A 20086-nucleotide genomic window follows, 5' to 3' on the forward strand; every position below is an offset into this window, starting at 1 on the left:
CTACAATTCCGGTATCAGAGTGTATAACTCTAAAAGTTGCATCGATTGCACGCAATAACTTTTCCCTGGCTATTGTACTTAGAGAGATATTGGCATATTTTGACATTTTGGGGGGTATGAAATTGACCAAGATTTCTCCATGTTCCCGAAGGCCTAGAGCTACAATTCCGGTATCAGAGTGTATAACTCTAAAAGTTGCATCGATTGCACGCAATAACTTTTCCCTGGCTATTGTACTTAGAGAGATATTGGCATATTTTGACATTTTGCGGGGTATGAAATTGACCAAGATTTCTCCATGTTCCCGAAGGCCTAGAGCTACAATTCCGGTATCAGAGTGTATAACTCTAAAAGTTGCATCGATTGCGCGCAATAACTTTTCCCTGGCTATTGTACTTAGAGAGATATTGGCATATTTTGACATTTTGGGGGGTATGGAATTGACCAAGATTTCTCCATGTTCCCGAAGGCCTAGAGCTACAATTCCGGTATCAGAGTGTATAACTCTAAAAGTTGCATCGATTGCGCGCAATAACTTTTCCCTGGTTATTGTACTTAGAGAGATATTGGCATATTTTGACATTTTGGGGGGTATGAAATTGACCAAGATTTCTCCATGTTCCCGAAGGCCTAGAGCTACAATTCCGGTATCAGAGTGTATAACTCTAAAAGTTGCATCGATTGCACGCAATAACTTTTCCCTGGCTATTGTACTTAGAGAGATATTGGCATATTTTGACATTTTGGGGGGTATGAAATTGACCAAGATTTCTCCATGTTCCCGAAGGCCTAGAGCTACAATTCCGGTATCAGAGTGTATAACTCTAAAAGTTGCATCGATTGCACGCAATAACTTTTCCCTGGCTATTGTACTTAGAGAGATATTGGCATATTTTGACATTTTGGGGGGTATGAAATTGACCAAGATTTCTCCGTGTTCCCGAAGGCCTAGAGCTACAATTCCGGTATCAGAGTGTATAACTCTAAAAGTTGCATCGATTGCACGCAATAACTTTTCCCTGGCTATTGTACTTAGAGAGATATTGGCATATTTTGACATTTTTTGGGGTATGAAATTGACCAAGATTTCTCCATGTTCCCGAAGGCCTAGAGCTACAATTCCGGTATCAGAGTGTATAACTCTAAAAGTTGCATCGATTGCACGCAATAACTTTTCCCTGGCTATTGTACTTAGAGAGATATTGGCATATTTTGACATTTTGGGGGGTATGAAATTGACCAAGATTTCTCCATGTTCCCGAAGGCCTAGAGCTACAATTCCGGTATCAGAGTGTATAACTCTAAAAGTTGCATCGATTGCACGCAATAACTTTTCCCTGGCTATTGTACTTAGAGAGATATTGGCATATTTTGACATTTTGGGGGGTATGAAATTGACCAAGATTTCTCCATGTTCCCGAAGGCCTAGAGCTACAATTCCGGTATCAGAGTGTATAACTCTAAAAGTTGCATCGATTGCACGCAATAACTTTTCCCTGGCTATTGTACTTAGAGAGATATTGGCATATTTTGACATTTTGGGGGGTATGAAATTGACCAAGATTTCTCCATGTTCCCGAAGGCCTAGAGCTACAATTCCGGTATCAGAGTGTATAACTCTAAAAGTTGCATCGATTGCACGCAATAACTTTTCCCTGGCTATTGTACTTAGAGAGATATTGGCATATTTTGACATTTTGGGGGGTATGAAATTGACCAAGATTTCTCCATGTTCCCGAAGGCCTAGAGCTACAATTCCGGTATCAGAGTGTATAACTCTAAAAGTTGCATCGATTGCACGCAATAACTTTTCCCTGGCTATTGTACTTAGAGAGATATTGGCATATTTTGACATTTTGGGGGGTATGAAATTGACCAAGATTTCTCCATGTTCCCGAAAGCCTAGAGCTACAATTCCGGTATCAGAGTGTATAACTCTAAAAGTTGCATCGATTGCACGCAATAACTTTTCCCTGGCTATTGTACTTAGAGAGATATTGGCATATTTTGACATTTTGGGGGGTATGAAATTGACCAAGATTTCTCCATGTTCCCGAAGGCCTAGAGCTACAATTCCGGTATCAGAGTGTATAACTCTAAAAGTTGCATCGATTGCACGCAATAACTTTTCCCTGGCTATTGTACTTAGAGAGATATTGGCATATTTTGACATTTTGGGGGGTATGAAATTGACCAAGATTTCTCCATGTTCCCGAAGGCCTAGAGCTACAATTCCGGTATCAGAGTGTATAACTCTAAAAGTTGCATCGATTGCACGCAATAACTTTTCCCTGGCTATTGTACTTAGAGAGATATTGGCATATTTTGACATTTTGGGGGGTATGAAATTGACCAAGATTTCTCCATGTTCCCGAAGGCCTAGAGCTACAATTCCGGTATCAGAGTGTATAACTCTAAAAGTTGCATCGATTGCACGCAATAACTTTTCCCTGGCTATTGTACTTAGAGAGATATTGGCATATTTTGACATTTTGGGGGGTATGAAATTGACCAAGATTTCTCCATGTTCCCGAAGGCCTAGAGCTACAATTCCGGTATCAGAGTGTATAACTCTAAAAGTTGCATCGATTGCACGCAATAACTTTTCCCTGGCTATTGTACTTAGAGAGATATTGGCATATTTTGACATTTTGGGGGGTATGAAATTGACCAAGATTTCTCCATGTTCCCGAAGGCCTAGAGCTACAATTCCGGTATCAGAGTGTATAACTCTAAAAGTTGCATCGATTGCACGCAATAACTTTTCCCTGGCTATTGTACTTAGAGAGATATTGGCATATTTTGACATTTTGGGGGGTATGAAATTGACCAAGATTTCTCCATGTTCCCGAAGGCCTAGAGCTACAATTCCGGTATCAGAGTGTATAACTCTAAAAGTTGCATCGATTGCACGCAATAACTTTTCCCTGGCTATTGTACTTAGAGAGATATTGGCATATTTTGACATTTTGGGGGGTATGAAATTGACCAAGATTTCTCCATGTTCCCGAAGGCCTAGAGCTACAATTCCGGTATCAGAGTGTATATAACTCTAAAAGTTGCATCGATTGCACGCAATAACTTTTCCCTGGCTATTGTACTTAGAGAGATATTGGCATATTTTGACATTTTTGGGGGTATGAAATTGACCAAGATTTCTCCATGTTCCCGAAGGCCTAGAGCTACAATTCCGGTATCAGAGTGTATAACTCTAAAAGTTGCATCGATTGCACGCAATAACTTTTCCCTGGCTATTGTACTTAGAGAGATATTGGCATATTTTGACATTTTGGGGGGTATGAAATTGACCAAGATTTCTCCATGTTCCCGAAGGCCTAGAGCTACAATTCCGGTATCAGAGTGTATAACTCTAAAAGTTGCATCGATTGCACGCAATAACTTTTCCCTGGCTATTGTACTTAGAGAGATATTGGCATATTTTGACATTTTGGGGGGTATGAAATTGACCAAGATTTCTTCATGTTCCCGAAGGCCTAGCCTAGAGCTACAATTCCGGTATCAGAGTGTATAACTCTAAAAGTTGCATCGATTGCACGCAATAACTTTTCCCTGGCTATTGTACTTAGAGAGATATTGGCATATTTTGACATTTTGGGGGGTATGAAATTGACCAAGATTTCTCCATGTTCCCGAAGGCCTAGAGCTACAATTCCGGTATCAGAGTGTATAACTCTAAAAGTTGCATCGATTGCACGCAATAACTTTTCCCTGGCTATTGTACTTAGAGAGATATTGGCATATTTTGACATTTTGGGGGGTATGAAATTGACCAAGATTTCTCCATGTTCCCGAAGGCCTAGAGCTACAATTCCGGTATCAGAGTGTATAACTCTAAAAGTTGCATCGATTGCACGCAATAACTTTTCCCTGGCTATTGTACTTAGAGAGATATTGGCATATTTTGACATTTTGGGGGGTATGAAATTGACCAAGATTTCTCCATGTTCCCGAAGGCCTAGAGCTACAATTCCGGTATCAGAGTGTATGGTGCGTCATGGTGTGATAATGGCTGACGCCGAGATGCCCATTTCTATACCTCATGCGTATTATTTCTTGGAGGAAGGGTATCCAATAAGCAAGAAATAAGCGACCACGATATGGCGCGCAGCGCGAAATTTTTTTGAAAAGTTGCCTAAATTTTCAAAATAATACTCTATAATTAATATTAATTCACGAAAAAATTGTGGGCCCCCTTCGAGTTCGGGCCCTCCGTCTCAATTGGGGGCTTGGGTGTGGCAGTTACGGTCATGGATGCCAATGTAACCATTTCAACGCGCCATCGCCCCCTTTGTCCGTTTTCGCCCCCTGGGGGGCGATATCGCCCACGTTGGGAACCACTGGTCTAATACTATTACATAACATCCCTTCAACTCAAGAACACGCCGAATAATGGAAACTGCGCGCTTCGAAATGCGAGGAGTCTGTTACGAGAAGCGAAAGCAAAACAATTCCTGAGTCAATCGCTGGTGTCTATTTTGCAGCGTCGGCCTGTTAGCTCTTTCAAGTGTTTTGTGCGAGATAAGGCCGTGAATATCGTAGGCCCCGGCTAGCCTAGCCTCTGTGTGGTCATAATTACAAATTTAGAAAGTCTCACAACAGTCATAGTCTCCCATTTCACAAAACTGTAAGTTAGGATTGCAAACACTGGTTGATCATTTTAAAGCTTTCTTGAATTGACAAATTTTGTTACTATAATCTGGTGGTAGCGCAATCGCGCATGGAAAAGTAAGAACCACCGCTCCAAACAAATTTTGATACCACTCTCAAGAACAAAGGAATGAAGTATGAACTAATCCGGGTTGTATTCACTAATTCGAGTTGAACCTTGGGAGCTCAGACACACGTGATAAACAGCGGTATTTTCGACAATGGATCATGCAGATATCGAAGGTTAGTTGCAGAAATCAATAGTAATTACCCCCTCCCCAATGATATGTTGTTTAAACTCAGCTGGAGTTCAGAAAACATTTGTGGATATGGCATAGGAAATCTGAAACAAAATGATTTGGACTAAGTCAAGAAATGCATCTCTATGTTAAACAATCGCATCTTTATTAAAACACTTCGAGAATATATTAAAACATTTCCAATCCCTAGATATGCATACAAAGTAGCTGTAGAGGTACAACATGAACAGAGACACGAAATAAGTTGTGAACACAGTTGATGGAGAACGAAGACTTGAATGGTACAACAAGAAAAATCGAATCACATTCAGGCTGTCGGTTGAAATTTTTCCACTCTCTCGAGGAGCGCTTCCGAGTAACCAGGGCTGTAGTATCGGACGATTTCTTCTGGGAAGCAGTTATTGATCGTGTTGATATATTCGTGAAGGATAGTGCCGGGTTCTGCTTTGATCTCTTGGACCTTCTTCAGGCCTCCACTGGTGACGAATATCCTCCGCGCCTTGCTGTCGTGCGGTAGTACCTGGAAAAATCATGCAAACGCTGGGTTGGAATTTAAATTCGACTTTCCACAGAGGAGGAACTTCACGCAAAATGAGAGAACATACAGAGCAGGGGTTTCCCGCCTTTTTCCGGGAGGCCATGATAAATATTGCGAAAAAAATTATTTTTAATTCTACTGCAGTATAAGAAGAGAAATGAATTAAAAAGTAATTACAATAATAGTACAGAAATAAGCAACTTATTGATCATGAGTTTATGTTCTACCCTACGCCTTCAAACCAAAAGACATTACCAGAACAGAAACAATACAAAGTAGAGGGCAATTATTTTTTCAAACTTTTAAAAGAGGGCCACGGAGTAAAAAAACGTTGGAAAGCCCTGATTTGGATGTTCGCACAGCATCGAAATGCAATTGGTGGGAAACAAGTATTTCAGAGGAGTTGCCAAAACCTAACAGCTTCTCATATCAGCCACAGAACAGAGCAAGTCACTTCAACTTGAGAACATGTGGTGAAAAATTACCATTCAGGAATAACAGAACTGTAGCGAATCAATAGCGGTACCTAAAGGTCTTGACAAAACTGAAATGACAATTGTCGCATTGGACGGTTGGTTTTCAAATCTGAAACATTATTTCACCTTGCTGTATTGCCCGACAACGTGCTTGAGAATATTAGGAGGTGCATCGTGGAGCAGAGGTTCCAAAGCGGGTAGATGTACGCACTTTTGTAGGATATTTTTCAATGCCTTCTTTGACTGTGTCCGAAACAATCATGCATGTGAGTGTAAAGAATTTCGTGTGCTGGAAAAAGTTTGCACACATACTTTTATCTGCAGGTCCTCGGAACTGTTTGCCGCCAAAAACAGCTGCAGCAGTCCCGGCAACACGTTAGCGACAGCGATGGCTTTCGCGTGTTCTGGAGTGTGACGTCCTATTTGTCCGAGAGACCATGCGGCAGCTGCTTTGATGTGATCTTCCAGCTCCTCCATTAGACTGATAGCGAGTTGGTTGACGCCCTGAAAATAATCTTACCGTTAGTGCTACACTACCAGCGTATAAGACAGACTCAAGTCGCGATTTTCTGATGACTCGACTTGACTCGAGTCATTTCCCCAAAATACGGAAATGACTCGACTCGACTCGAGTCAATCTTTGTATTGACTCGACTTGGACTCGAGTCATTGCGCATGACTCGGACCAAGCAATATGACTCGAGACTCAGACGGCCAAGACCGACATTTTATTATAATTTCGAAGAATAGTAAAGTGACCGCACTATTGGGATTTCGTCTATCGGTACTGGTACTTTAAAATGCGACTAAAAACTGCTAAACGTGAGGAGAATTAGCGTATTAACAATGCGAACCATTCGATATCACCAAACCAAGTTATAAAAAGTGGGTTTAACAAGATTTTAACTGAAAACGGAACGGTCAACACAATGACTTGGACTCGGACTCGAGTCATAATACCATGACTCGGACTCGGCCCGCTGTTCAATGACTTGAACTCGGATTTGACTCAGCGATGAATTGAATATGACTCGACTTGACTCGAGTCAAAACTATAGAAGTAAGATTGAGTTGTGACTCGGAGCCTTGTGACTTGGTAACAACCCTGCTAGAAGCGACTTCAATTGGTTGAGAAAGTTTTTAAAAGTAGTTCTAATTGATAGGGTTTCATTCACAGTCATAACATCTATCATAATATGCTTTTGACAACGCACCCACTGCATCTATGCATCATTTTAGTTTGACAAATCAGTAATTTGGTTGTAACTGTTTCTGTTCAATATTAAAACCAAGTTCTATGAAAATGAGATAGAAACATGTTACTACAACTTGAAAGCCGAAAACTAAGCGGTTATCAAGATAATATGAAAAAAGATAGCAATGATTATTTGGTTAAATTGCACACCACTGGAGGGTACGCTAACCAAAATCCTCATTGAAGTATTCGACTTGATATTTGGGGCCATATGTCAAGGCCACTTTTTTGAATTCTTATTTTTGAATTATTTACTACCCCGAGTATGATGTGATAGATGTTTATTTTTGGACTCAACAAAAATTTGGGATTCGCCGAAGGCTTGTAGAATAGGCCTAGCGTTACCGTTCGCTATGTTACTTGTTACAAGCCACTGCTTTATAGGTACTCATATAATCCACTGCCGTCGGCACGAGATATTGCGGTTCGAGTCTCACCAGTAAGACGTTTTGAATTGAGGGAGGATTATCTGAGCCCTCCTCCCGTGCATATTTACAAAAAAGCCGACGAAAGACCCGGTTCAGGACAAATATAAAGAAGCATATGACGGAGAGCGAGGAAAGAGTCAAAAAGACTTTCGAAAGGGCAATATCGAATACTGTCACATCAGGCATTAGGCAGAGGTGGATGTTAGATTCAGATAGCGTACTTGGTCGCTTCGACATCCTGCCATCTGTTCATTCCATCACATTGTTTGTGTATCGAAATGTGCACTGTATGTTCTGAGTGGATGAAAATAATAAAAGACCCAGATTATGATCACTACTGCATCAGGTCCTATTATGTCTCTTCATGTGCTGTTGATAGCTAGCAATAAAATTAGCTAGTTGAAAATATGTGCAATTTCATTGCTTCTTTGCCAGTAAGCAAACGAAAGCATGAATTCAGTGTGACATCACAGCAATCTAGATTAGTTGATACAGTTAATTCGCAATTTGGGGAGTTGGTGGCCAATTAGTCATGAGCATTACAAATTAATGAGTGATTAAATTATTTATCATACGGTTTGAATCAGATCTTTTGAATATCGAATAAGACGAATCCAAGCGAATCAATAGGAGTAATGACAATATGAGTACCGGTACGGTGCTTTGTATTTTCTCAGTAAGTGAAGCAGTTCTGATTGAGAGTTCCAAGGAGCCATGTTAAGTCACTTGCGTGAGTCCGTCACACGCTCACACAATTATATGATACAAAGATCCCTTAAACTTGATGTGATGGCGCATGCTACGAATTTCATATACAATATTCATACGGTCATAAACCTGAATATTTTCACCTGACAATAAATAGTCGGGGGTAATCATCAGCAACTAGTAGAGAATTGGAAAGAACATTGTATAACAACAATCGTATCCCCAAATGCCACCGGTGATCCGATTTGGGTTATTTTTGGGTTGGGATATTTGGGTTTATTTCAAAATGAATATATTATTCAGTTGTATATTGGACTGATTTTATAAACATAAATGCCAGCTGACCAGAAAGACCAAAACCCTGATTTGATTGAAACGTGCACATCATACAATCGGTGAGTAGGCTATATCACACAAGACATTGCAATGACGTACGCTTACCTTTGATACGATGACCGCCATAGCAAGGTTTTCCGAATGTGCGGCAATGAATCCCAAAGTCATAATTCCTGGGAGGCAGACATTTCCCTTTGAGTCGCCCACGTAGTCCACAATAGCGGCCACACCGCCGGCGTTGACAATAAGTTGCGCAAGCTAAACGATCGTAAAAGCCAGTCAAATTTTCTCAATGCAGGAACTCAAAGCAGTTCGTTTACCTCTGGTGTATGCTTTGAAATTTCTCTGATCAAAGTCGCCACGTTCTTTCGGACGTACTCATCAAAGTCTCGGAGACACGTTAGAACAGCTGGGAAAATCTCCGCTTCCACCACCATTTCCGCCAAATCCACAGAGTGTTTCGCGATTTGACTCAGCGCAGAGAAAATTTGACGCTGAAAATGAGTAGAAATGTCAAATACCGTACATCTATTCTGGCTGAATTTTAGTTTGTCGCATGGTTGTGACCAAGTCACGAGGTTCCGAGTTACAAGTCAATTTAACTTTTATAGTTTTGACCTAAATCAAGTAGAGTCATCTTTAATTCATCATCGAGTCAAGTCAGAATCCAAGTCAGGGAGCAACGTGTTAAGACTCGAGTTCGAGTCCAAGTCATAGTGTTTACCAATCACGTAGATCGATTTTTTACTTAAAAAACAGAAGATTTTGACCTAAAAAATCAAAATTTCGACATTTTTTGACCTAAAAGATTTAATATTGACCAAATTTTGACCTAACGTATGCAAATTAGTTGTTTCCCACATAATGTTAGAATTGTGCTACTTATCGTCATTTCTGGTTCGAGCCGTCTGTCCTTTCGAACTAGTTTGGCCTGAAAAAACTTTTTTGACTCAAAACTCCCAAATTTTTATAAGAAAACACTTTATTTCATCGAAATCTGGCCCTATGAAGAATTTCAGGAGTTAGGCTACATCACGTAACTGAAGTTTGCATAAACTGCTAGTGACACACTGTGTTGCTTCATTCTGACAATGCTGCCAAAATCACAATTTTTCATCATGCGCTTCTGGATATTAAAACCATGCAATGCCCACGCGGTCTTGCTTCAGTTAGGATATTGCGGTACGTTGAGCATAACACCATGTCAACCTATTTTTTGCATTTGAATGTTTATGATTCACAATGAGCAGACAATGGGCCGCCTACAACGGTAGGCCTATAAAGTAGGCTACAAGCTGGTAAATGTCAAATGATAAGTTCACCGACAGTGCGAAATCTACCATACAAACGAATGCAGGTTGCAAAAAAATTTTAGCTTTGAAAAATATTTTGACATTTTTTGACCTAACCCTACAATTTTGACAAAATTTTGACTTTTTTTGACATGTCAAAATAGTTTCGCCTTACCAATCAGCATCGAGTTCAAGTCACGTTCAACTCACTTCTGTGAGACTCTTGGATTATATCAAAGGCCTCGAGGCTCGGATTCATAATATAAGCTACGATACTCAGCACTCACTCTAAACATGCTTAATCAAACAGATAAAAGACAGTTTCTGGGCCTATTTTTCAATTGTTGGTCCGGATATAAGAAATTTGAATAAGTCATGTGGAATCTGTTGAGTCAAATCACTTGGTTGAGTGACGCCTACTGACTCGAGTAGACAAGTACAAGTCGAATCAATACACAAATTGACTCAAGTCGAGTCGGCTCATCTTCAATCCAAGAAAATGACTTGAGTCACGATTTTACACCTGGTAAGTTGTTACCTTCAATTTTGCGTCAGGATTCAAAATCATTTGTGCCAAATGGGCGATGGCGCCCGCGTCCACTACAGTTTGCGCTAGTTCGGGGCTGTGTTTGCAAATGTCGCTCAACGCAGATGCGGCAATTCTCTTGAGAGATAATTCCGGTTCTTGGATGCATAGTACGAGCAAAGGAACGGCGCCAGCATCTACGACCGCTTGTGCTAGCTCTGAAAATATCGGTATTTTATTAGGATCCTGTTCTAGCTAGAAATGGGACGGCTAATATTCAAAGGCAGCTCAATAACTGAGTTGTACAAAGCTGTATTATGTTTGTTTTCCTCTCTAGCGTAGAAATATACAACCTGCAGCCTATAGTGAGATATTGAGTTATAGCAGTTTTATAGGTACTTATATATAAAAAGAACTTCTGGAATACTGACGATGTCACATGGGTAGGTGTACCTCAATTGCAGGCAAGCCTATTTCTGGATATTTTCTGAGTAAGAAATCAAATTTTCGAAACTTTTGCATGAATAGTAAATTACATGCGTACACATTGTTTCTTTCTCATTAATTTGTAAGTCGCACAGTACAGCTTGCATTAAAATTGGGTCAAGATCGGAAAAAAGATGGGAAGCACTGGGTTTAGAGAAAGACAAAAATAATACTAATTTATTTGATCACCAGGAAATTCCGTGTGGATATATACGATTACTGCTATGTGGAATGCAATACCGAATTTTAGTGATTTATTCGAAAGATTCAAGCAGAGTCGGGAGAGATAATTTTTTCGAATATCGGTACTGAAAGTATATGCTCCTTGCGTCTGAGAGTTAATTTATCAGCTAGACTCATATTTTGATACTATTTCTCATTGCCGAGGATTGTAATTTGTAAACCTCGATTGATAGCATCGCAGAGTGTGAAACATGGAAATGACACAGGCTATCGTCGAAACAGTGATCAACCTACAGCATTGTCAAAAAGTGCAATGAAATAGGTATGGTCGAAAAAATACCAAATAATCATTGTGGTGATCGAACTGCCATCATATTATTTAAGGTCACATGTAAGGTAGGCCTATATATTTAAACTTTCCGTGTCGCTCGCACTGTTATGGCGACCTAATGAGTTACACTCAAAGACTCGGCTTGATTCGAAGCCTAATACGATTCAGAATCAAACCACTCAGGTACTGGTAGGATACCCGATTTAGTCCAGCCTTACTGATAAGTCCCGGCTTAAGCGCGATACCACAGGCGCCGGACGCAGGCATGCTCGGTATGACGCACATGCCTAGTACATTTTTCGGGTATACGGTTCACCCACAATTCCTTAGGCATGCATCGGCCTAAACTAGAATAATTCGCAAGATATTTACTTTTACATCCTGCTGCCTATGTGAGCAATTTAGTAGCACATTGAAGGTGAGTAACTAGAAGCAACACGAGACTGACACACAAGTCCGCGATATTAAAGATAACGATTTCTACTGGCGCTGAAATCTCGTCTGTCGGTTTGATGAAGTGCTGTCAGTGAACAACAATCAAAGGTGCACTTCCCTTCACTTCGCGATCTGCGACACAATCTCCCGCTGAGATGTATATTCATTTGAATGAAACGGACATTATCCTGCTGATTTGTAAGAAAATTTGTTGTGCGTGCGGGTATTGGTAACATTGCATCTCGCTAGTAATCTGATGGGCAAATAAAATTGCATCTTTGTTTCTCTCCGTGTTGTTATATTACCGGTATATGTGCGAAAGCGGGGCTCAGACCGGATTGTATACATCATATAGGCTAAGTAAGTTCATCAACACAAGGTTGCGGATCTCATTCTTGTATTACAGGCATTTACACATTTACTTCACTCAAATAAATGAATGATGCCTTGGTAAATTGGCAGAATTTTCAAACCTCCTCCTTTTTAAGCGACTTCTTTTCTCATCTAGGTACCCGTTTACTTGATAGTATCGTAAATTTTGTCACCATTACAAACGACCGGGTAATCGGTGCTATAAAACGCGTGTGAGTCACTCCAATACTAGTTATTAGACATTTCCATAGCCTATTTCCGATTCTTAGATTCCTTGATGGGCTTCCAATAAAATATAGGTCTGAATACAAGCTTATTCTGTATGTTTTTAAGTACATGGAGAGAAGTGCACCAGAGTATCCTCGTGAGCTATTGACAATCTACAATCCAAGAAGGCCGTTATGTTCTCAGTCGCAGAAATTCTTGTCAGTTCCGAGAGTCAAAACCTACGGCGAGAGAACCGTTTTTCCTCGGCTGCCATTCTGTGTGTTACAATCTTCCAGTTTCTATCAGATTATCTAACGCTCTATATGTTTTCAAGCGCAAAATCAAAACCGTTCTATTCACACGAGCGTTCGAACTGCAGCAGTGTTCATTCCGCCCTACAACTATGCACTCCGTCTTTTATACATAACGTTTACTTTATATTTTATATATTTTATTTTATATTTTATTGACTCTTGTGTACAGCACCCTAATGATATATTGTTATCGGTGTTTTACAAATTATTATATTATGCATCAATTTCTACCACATTAAGAAGACACCCCGGCATCAAACTGGCATAGCTACGGAAAGTTAGCGTCCGGCACCTATGAGCGTTACCAATTCCTGGTGAAATGATGCAACTACTAAAAAACCTATGCATGATAAGTATGAGGGTTGATCTCTTCAAATTTGGATGACACATTTTTACTTTGACAAGATTACAGTATCACCATCACGACTCAAAATAATTTGCTTATCTACTGCACACATCACCGTCACAAACTTACCGGAGTTGTGCCGAGCAATGTAGCCAAGCGCCCAGGCCGCGGCTTCTTTCACGCCGGGATCAAACTCCTCGAGGCATATCACCAAGGCGTCTAATGCGCCGCAGTCCACGACAGCCTGTGCCAGTTGAGGAGAGTGTTTTGCAACGGCACGCAATACGAAAGCGGCAGCTTTCTTGTAGAATCGCTGAGAATGAGAATGGAAGAGTCATGGAAGTGAGTAGGCCTAATATCTAAAACATAAAATTGGGTTATGAAACAGCAATTGTTACATTATTGCCCCAATCACCGGTATTGATAAATATGTTGCAAATCATTTACTAGACGAGACATGGCATATTACGTAGGGTTGGACACCGGGAAAATTAGGATCCTTGATTCTCATGATTTTGAGCTTTTTCTTTATTCCGACTATGGATTTAATCCTTTTAAAATCTCGAGATCAATATAAAGGATCTACAGAAGCTGATGTAGTGTCATATCGATTATTTTGGTCTTAAAGCAGCTTTACAATATAAGCTGAATGTCCTGAACACCCCACATTAGTATAGTAATAATATACCACACCAACTGTGGCATAAAAATCAATTACCATACCCATTAGATTCACTGGCACCAATAGCTGTAATCACTCAGCAACCTGCTCTGATATGTAGCCTACTCCAAAACAGTAGTCTTCTTCGAAGTAAACTAGTCTGATGATGCAGGCATCAAAGGTACATAAATTGGTAGCGATGCTACGGCTAAGTAAAATACCAAGGAGTTTATACATAGAATATGCTCAGTCGCTGCAATATATTTTTGTATAGTGATAAATACATACTCACATTTTGCTCAGCAAGCGAATAAACCAATTGCGGCAGGATGTCGCCCTTGACGACGGCCTCTGCCAAGTCATCGTTATAGTTAGCGAGGCGTCCTAAAGCCAGTGCCGCAGTCTGTTGAACTGTTGGCACAACGTCAAGCAGTAACGGACGCAGCAGAGACATCACCCCTGTAAGATTTAACAGTAGGTCAATGGATAGGTAATGAATGATCATAATATGGATAGGTTTTGTACTGCAGTATAGGTTATTAATTACCTTGAAGCAACTTCAAAGAAGCGTTTAGATTCTAAACCATAACAGCGACGGCCAAAACCGCGATTGGCTCAAACAGCGACGGCCAAAACAAATACGACAATTTCCCCAGACGACACTGTGACAGCGGGCACTCCCCATACGGACAACTTCCGAAACGACGTTACCCAGCCACGTCCCTTCACCGATGGTATACCGAGGTATACCCTTCACCGTTGAAGCCGATTGCGGATGATTTACAATTTACATTCTTCCAGATAGTAAATAGATAGTGATCACCACAGATTTAGCGTCACAACATGTTTATTGAGACTTAATCCACAATCTTTCTGAGTTCCGAGAGCATGTGAATTGAGTTTGGATGAACAAGGCGTGACGCTAAATCTGTGGTGATCACTATCTATTTTGCAACTTAGTGCGAAACTTGAAATTGAATTTGATTTTTCACAAGTTTGTCATAACGAGGTTTCATCGTGGAGGAAGCTGTGCACAAGAGCTGTTTCAGATGACGATCAGTCAATCGGTTGCGATATTTGCTTTTGATCCTCACTAATTTGCTGAAAAGGGCTTCACATACATAGGTTGAACCGAACATGCAGGCATTCTTCGATGCGTTAGCTATCAGGTTGGGGTATTTTTCTTCAGGAACAGCACCCCAAAATTCAAGGAGTCCATTGCTTTGAAACAACAGTCGCAATTCTATATCGGACTGCAAGTCCAGCAGTTCCATCTGAAAAATATCAGGGGCAGTGGCGGCATCTACTGCCATTGGGTTTGAAAATATATTCATCAGGGGTACGGAATGATGCATTCCCTCTATTCGACGTTTAAACCCGTCAATCAAGGTACTAATAACCTGGTCATATGTTTTGAATGATCCATTCTGTCGGTGGTTTGAAAGCGTTACAAAATGTGTCGTAACACCCTCCTCTAGGTGCTTTCTCCAAAGACACAATTTCTCAATGAAACCAGACACTGTCCCGTACCAGGCGTGACAGAGCTTGTTATTTCCTTGTAAGTTCCGATTTAGTGACGACAGGTGTGAGGTAATATCCACCATGAACGCCAAGTCAGCAACCCAGTGTTCGTTTCCCAACTGAGGGATGTCTTTCTTTCCTTCGACAAATATTTTAATCTCAGGAAGTAGCGCGTAAAATCTTTTGAGGCATGCAGCTCGGCTTAGCCATCGTACAGCGGTGAACATGATCAAGTCTCCATGGTCAGCATCAATATCGGTGAGAAAAGCCTTGAATTTTCGATGGTTAAGTGCGTTTGCTCGAATCCAATTTACGGTCGATATTACTATATCTGTCACATTGGACATCTTTAATGATTTAGCAACAAGACTTTCCTGGTGTATAATGCAGTGTTGCCAAGTCACAGCGTCAAGATTCTGTTCAGCACGCCATTTGTTGACGAGTCCTTGAAGACCTAGATTTTTGCCGAGCATTGCTGGGCAGCCATCTGTCGCCAATGAATATAATTTCGATGGGTCTAAATGCGCTTCTTGAAGAGTAGCATGAAATTCACGAAACATGTCGGTTCCCTTCGTTGTGCCATGAATAGATCGCAAAGTAAGAAACTCCTCGCAAATCTTGAAATCTGGCATGACTCCCCGGATGAATACAGCTAATTGCTCTATGTCGGTAATGTCGTTAGTGCTGTCAAGAGCAAGCGAGTAGTAAGAAAAATCTTGCGACTTGTGAATAAGTTGCTCATGCAGATCTTGGGATATGCAATCGACACGACGCGTTACTGTATCATTGCTAAGCTGCAATTTTTTAGCTTTCTGCTGAATGGCAGGAGAACAATTGTCTTCGGTAAACAAAACAATAGCCTGCTTCGTAATTTCGCCATCAGAATATGGCTTCATATTGCTGGCCAATAGATGACTGATCTTATATGATGTTATTGTTACCTCTTCGGGTTCTTTTTTTTTTAAAAACATTTTTCCTTGTTTGCTACGCTCTGCTTTCAGACATTCTAACTTCCGTTTCCTTGATTCACCTTGATAGACGTCGTATTTTCCCGCATGTGTTTTATAATGCCTCTTAACGTTGAAAGATTTTACACCGTTTATTATTATAGGGCACAGAAGGCATTTCGCTTTGCCGTTTTCCTCAATTTGAAAATACGCCTCTTCCCATTCACTTTGAAAGGCCCGATTTTCTTGCACAAGGGTGCGAGATTTCTTTGCAGGTTGATCTGAACCTGACATTATCATTGAACCAAAGTCTCCGATATTTTCTAACGCTATCAAGATCAAAGCAAAGAGTAAGAAAATAAAGTACCTGCAGTTACCCCAAACGTTGATTGTCTTATTGACCGAGTCTCTTGTCACCCGTATTCTAATATGAGCCGCCGTCTCGAGCGAAATAAACTTCGCCCGTCTCATTACAGACACCTGATTAGGCTTAGGTCAGACGGTCAGAGCCTTCAGTAAAGCAGTAAAGGTTCGGATTTAAAGCCTACCGAAATTACTATCGGTAATGTTACGTCACAACCCGTACAACTTGTATTACGTAGGATTCTATTGTGATCAGGGAATGACCTTCGCGTCAGTAAACGTGAACATAAACGTACATTTGTTGTGTTGAAGGCGCGATTTATTTATGATCATGAATAATTAGAATTTCCGTAGAAGCATCAATGATTTCACATCGTTAGTGAGAGCCGCACGGAGAGCAGTCGAGAGCCGCATGCGGCTCGGAGAGCCGCGGTTGAGAATCACTGGTTTAGAACAATGATACTAGCAATCCCATAATATCGAACTGAAGCTGTGTGGTTCAATAATCCTCGACAGATCGCACAGAATGACAGCAATGTCAAAGCCAAGATACATTAGGAGACATTGGAGTCCGTACATTTATAAGACAAAGTTTTAGGAAAATGAGATAGAAATGTGTGGCTTCCTGGTCTTTTAAGCTCAAACTAGCTTTCTAGCATGAGCGGTTACCAAGATATGACAAAATTAAATATTCTTGGCTTGTTCGGTTAAATTGCACAACCCTAGAGGGTGCAGGAACCCGAAATCATGATAGAAGTGATTCAAATATCAATAACACTTCTTAAATTCAAATTTTTCGATTTTTCACTCCACCCTATTAACATCAGATCATCAGTCATGCCTATTTTAGTGCATACCGGTATGCTTTTGAGTAGAGTGAAAACTATATATGTAGGCTGGTTAAGGTACCGTATTACCATCATAATAAAGAAACATTCGATACCTATTGTAGGTTAATCTGGATTATTAATCAGTTGATAGGCCTATCCGCCGCCATCGAAGCGAGAGCCCTACGTTCTAGTCTCAGCACTCGTACCAGTATGAGCCAGATCAGGGTATGCCGCACACAATCAGTAATTTTGCGGCATGCAGCGTATCCACAATTCCGTTAACATGTATAGGCATACTCAGCTAATTTGACCTGACGCTGGCGCTGGTCAGATGTTCATAACACCACTGTATTCATCTTAAATTACAGAGCCAGCAATCCTGAGCTTTGAAAAATCTTAACGGCATCTAAATTTTGAATTACCTGCATTCTGCAAAGTCTCTATATTTTGCGGTCGGGTAGATAACTCCGCGATAGTCTGCACAAACTGTGTCCGTGCTTTCTGGTATTGTTCGAAAACTATAACGAAGACAAAGAAGCAAACGGCGTAAATTTGCATCTAATATGCATTCAGTTGTTACACGCTTACCCTGCAAAACTTGTCGTTGGCTCATCTTTCCTTGTATGTCCCAGTCGTAGCTATGTGCGTGCAATAACACTCAGTGAATACTAGAGACTGCGTCGTAATTCCAAGCTAAACGAGATTGGCGTCGCATCCCTCAATCGATGTTTTGTTACTTGGCAACCGAATCAAGCAACCACTGAGAGCGGTCTAGAGCTGTAATAAATTGCATTGAGCCATATAGCTTAGTGAGTACGATGACGATCACAGAGAGAGAGTCTTTATTGTCATCCAATGGAAATACACACCAAACAGACAGCAATATTCGTGATACAGAAAATACACATGCACAGTATTCGTTATCACATAGGAATGATCGACACGACCACGAATTGGGCGGCCCCGATTCGTTTCCCGTCGGAGGTTCATCTGGGCTCCTCTTGCCCCGCCGTCGCCGTTCTTACGGCGATAAAAAACAAGCCCAGAAAAGAACCGATAAAAGAAAGCATCTCACAGGTAATGGAAGGAACTAGAAAGGGCCGCGGCTTTAAAAGATCAACATAGCAAAGAACTGTTACATCGGGCAATCTAGGTGGATGTCAGTCTAAAAAGGATCGCAACTGCGTTTTGTTCGATATCCTCCTATCTATTCATTACATTGCATTGTGTCTTATCGCATTGTACATTGTGTGTAACTTGTTCAGATGAAAATTATGACCCTGCGAATATTGATATTACTTTGCATTACTTTTCATTCAGTGTGCATGCCTCTTATTTACTTCGCCTAGGCTAAGGTGGGTGTCTGATCTTAATGGCTACTCCATTGTTTCGATACCTTCCTATCTTTTCATTGTATCCCAGTCTTGTGATGTTTTGAAACAATGAAAATAATAATAAACATTATTGACTGACTGATTGACTGATATTATTATTATTGACGACCTTCGAGTTCAACTAGTCCGATCACACTCACATCTGGCGGTTGATGGAAAATAAATTTACCTCAATTGAAGGTATTGTTTCCGAATATTAAAATCAAGCAATTCAAGCCTAGAGTTGATCTAATCATTTTTTTCGTTTATTTCATAATTTTCTCTCATTCGTATGGTGATATCTCATGCGGTCGCACAATAACATTTGCAATACCATCATGCGTCCTCTCTTAAGGGGATTTGTCCTCTTTTTTGACTTTTGTGAAAGTGTCCTCGGAGGACGCCCTTTTGTCCTCTTTTTTGAAAATTAAGGTCAGAATTAGAGCAAATTGCGAGTGATATGCCGTAAATTAGAACAGAAGTGACGCTCCGGTGGGTATTTCGGGGTGAAAAACGGTGATTTTAGCTCTGAGCGAAAAGGTGATCTTTTTTTTCTTAGTCAACCGATCACAAGGTGGGAAAAATTCACCGGTTTTTGAGAATTCTTCTCCGGTTTTGCTAGTCTGAAATTTCTGAAAAAGTGTCCTCTTTTTAGATTTCCTAAATATGGTAAGCCTACAATAAAGTGGGTCGCAGACTGTGTTACGCGATAGATTTTAGGTGGAGCGCGAAGACTTCGTCAATCACATATTGATCCTCGCCACAGTGATAATTGTTGCAACTGCGTTTGGAATAATTATGCGTAATGACGACTCTTGCTGTAACAAGTAAAATACCTAAATAGTAGTGCTGGACTGCTGGTCAATAATTTCGGTGCTACCAAATGTAGGCTATTGCGCAGATACGATGGAGAAAATAAGCAAGATATGTAGGCTAATGCAATTGACATTGAGGAATGCGGAGTAAGGCATTTGTGACGGCCGGCTGCATAGACTGTCAAAAGCTGGAAATTGAGCTATGCGAAAGGTGCAGCGAGCTTGATTCATATTGATGCATCCCAGGAGGTATAGCCCAGTGGTTCCCAACCTTTTTCGACTCATCGCCCCCATTTCAAACTCCACACCGATCATCGCCCCCCAAATATTGGGAACCGGAAAATGGGCATACATACTGAAATCACCGGCGAGTTGACTAAGAAAAATGGTCAACTTTTCGGCTCGACCTCGAAAT

The 20086-nt window shown here is 40.7% G+C and overlaps 1 protein-coding gene across 1 annotated transcript; it reads right to left on the minus strand.

Moving 5' to 3' along the window:
• Positions 1-5052: 5052 nt before the first annotated feature.
• Positions 5053-18231, minus strand: LOC145451690 (sperm-associated antigen 6). The gene is made up of 10 exons (XM_080329902.1): positions 18072-18231; positions 17906-18001; positions 14115-14281; positions 13291-13474; positions 10500-10705; positions 8990-9163; positions 8775-8927; positions 6255-6446; positions 6069-6185; positions 5053-5448 (listed from the first exon to the last, which is right to left on the minus strand). The coding sequence occupies exons 1-10, from the start codon at positions 18094-18096 to the stop codon at positions 5236-5238; spliced, it is 1527 nt and encodes a 508-aa protein (XP_080186028.1). The 5' UTR covers positions 18097-18231; the 3' UTR covers positions 5053-5235.
• Between the last annotated feature and the right edge of the window lie 1855 nt (positions 18232-20086).

Source organism: Botryllus schlosseri, chromosome 12, assembly GCF_051294905.1.
Source record: "Botryllus schlosseri isolate E-star chromosome 12, Bs_hap1, whole genome shotgun sequence".
Lineage (NCBI taxonomy): Eukaryota > Metazoa > Chordata > Ascidiacea > Stolidobranchia > Styelidae > Botryllus > Botryllus schlosseri.

Excerpts from the sequence above, each read along its gene's own strand:
- LOC145451690 (XM_080329902.1), bottom strand. The coding sequence starts at position 18,096 with ATGAGCCAACGACAAGTTTTGCAGG. Across the intron at positions 10,706-13,290 it reads CATTGCTCGGCACAACTCCG|AGCTAGCACAAGCGGTCGTA; the intron begins GTAAGTTTGTGA and ends CGATATTTTCAG. Across the intron at positions 6,447-8,774 it reads TGGCGGTCATCGTATCAAAG|GGCGTCAACCAACTCGCTAT; the intron begins GTAAGCGTACGT and ends GATTATTTTCAG.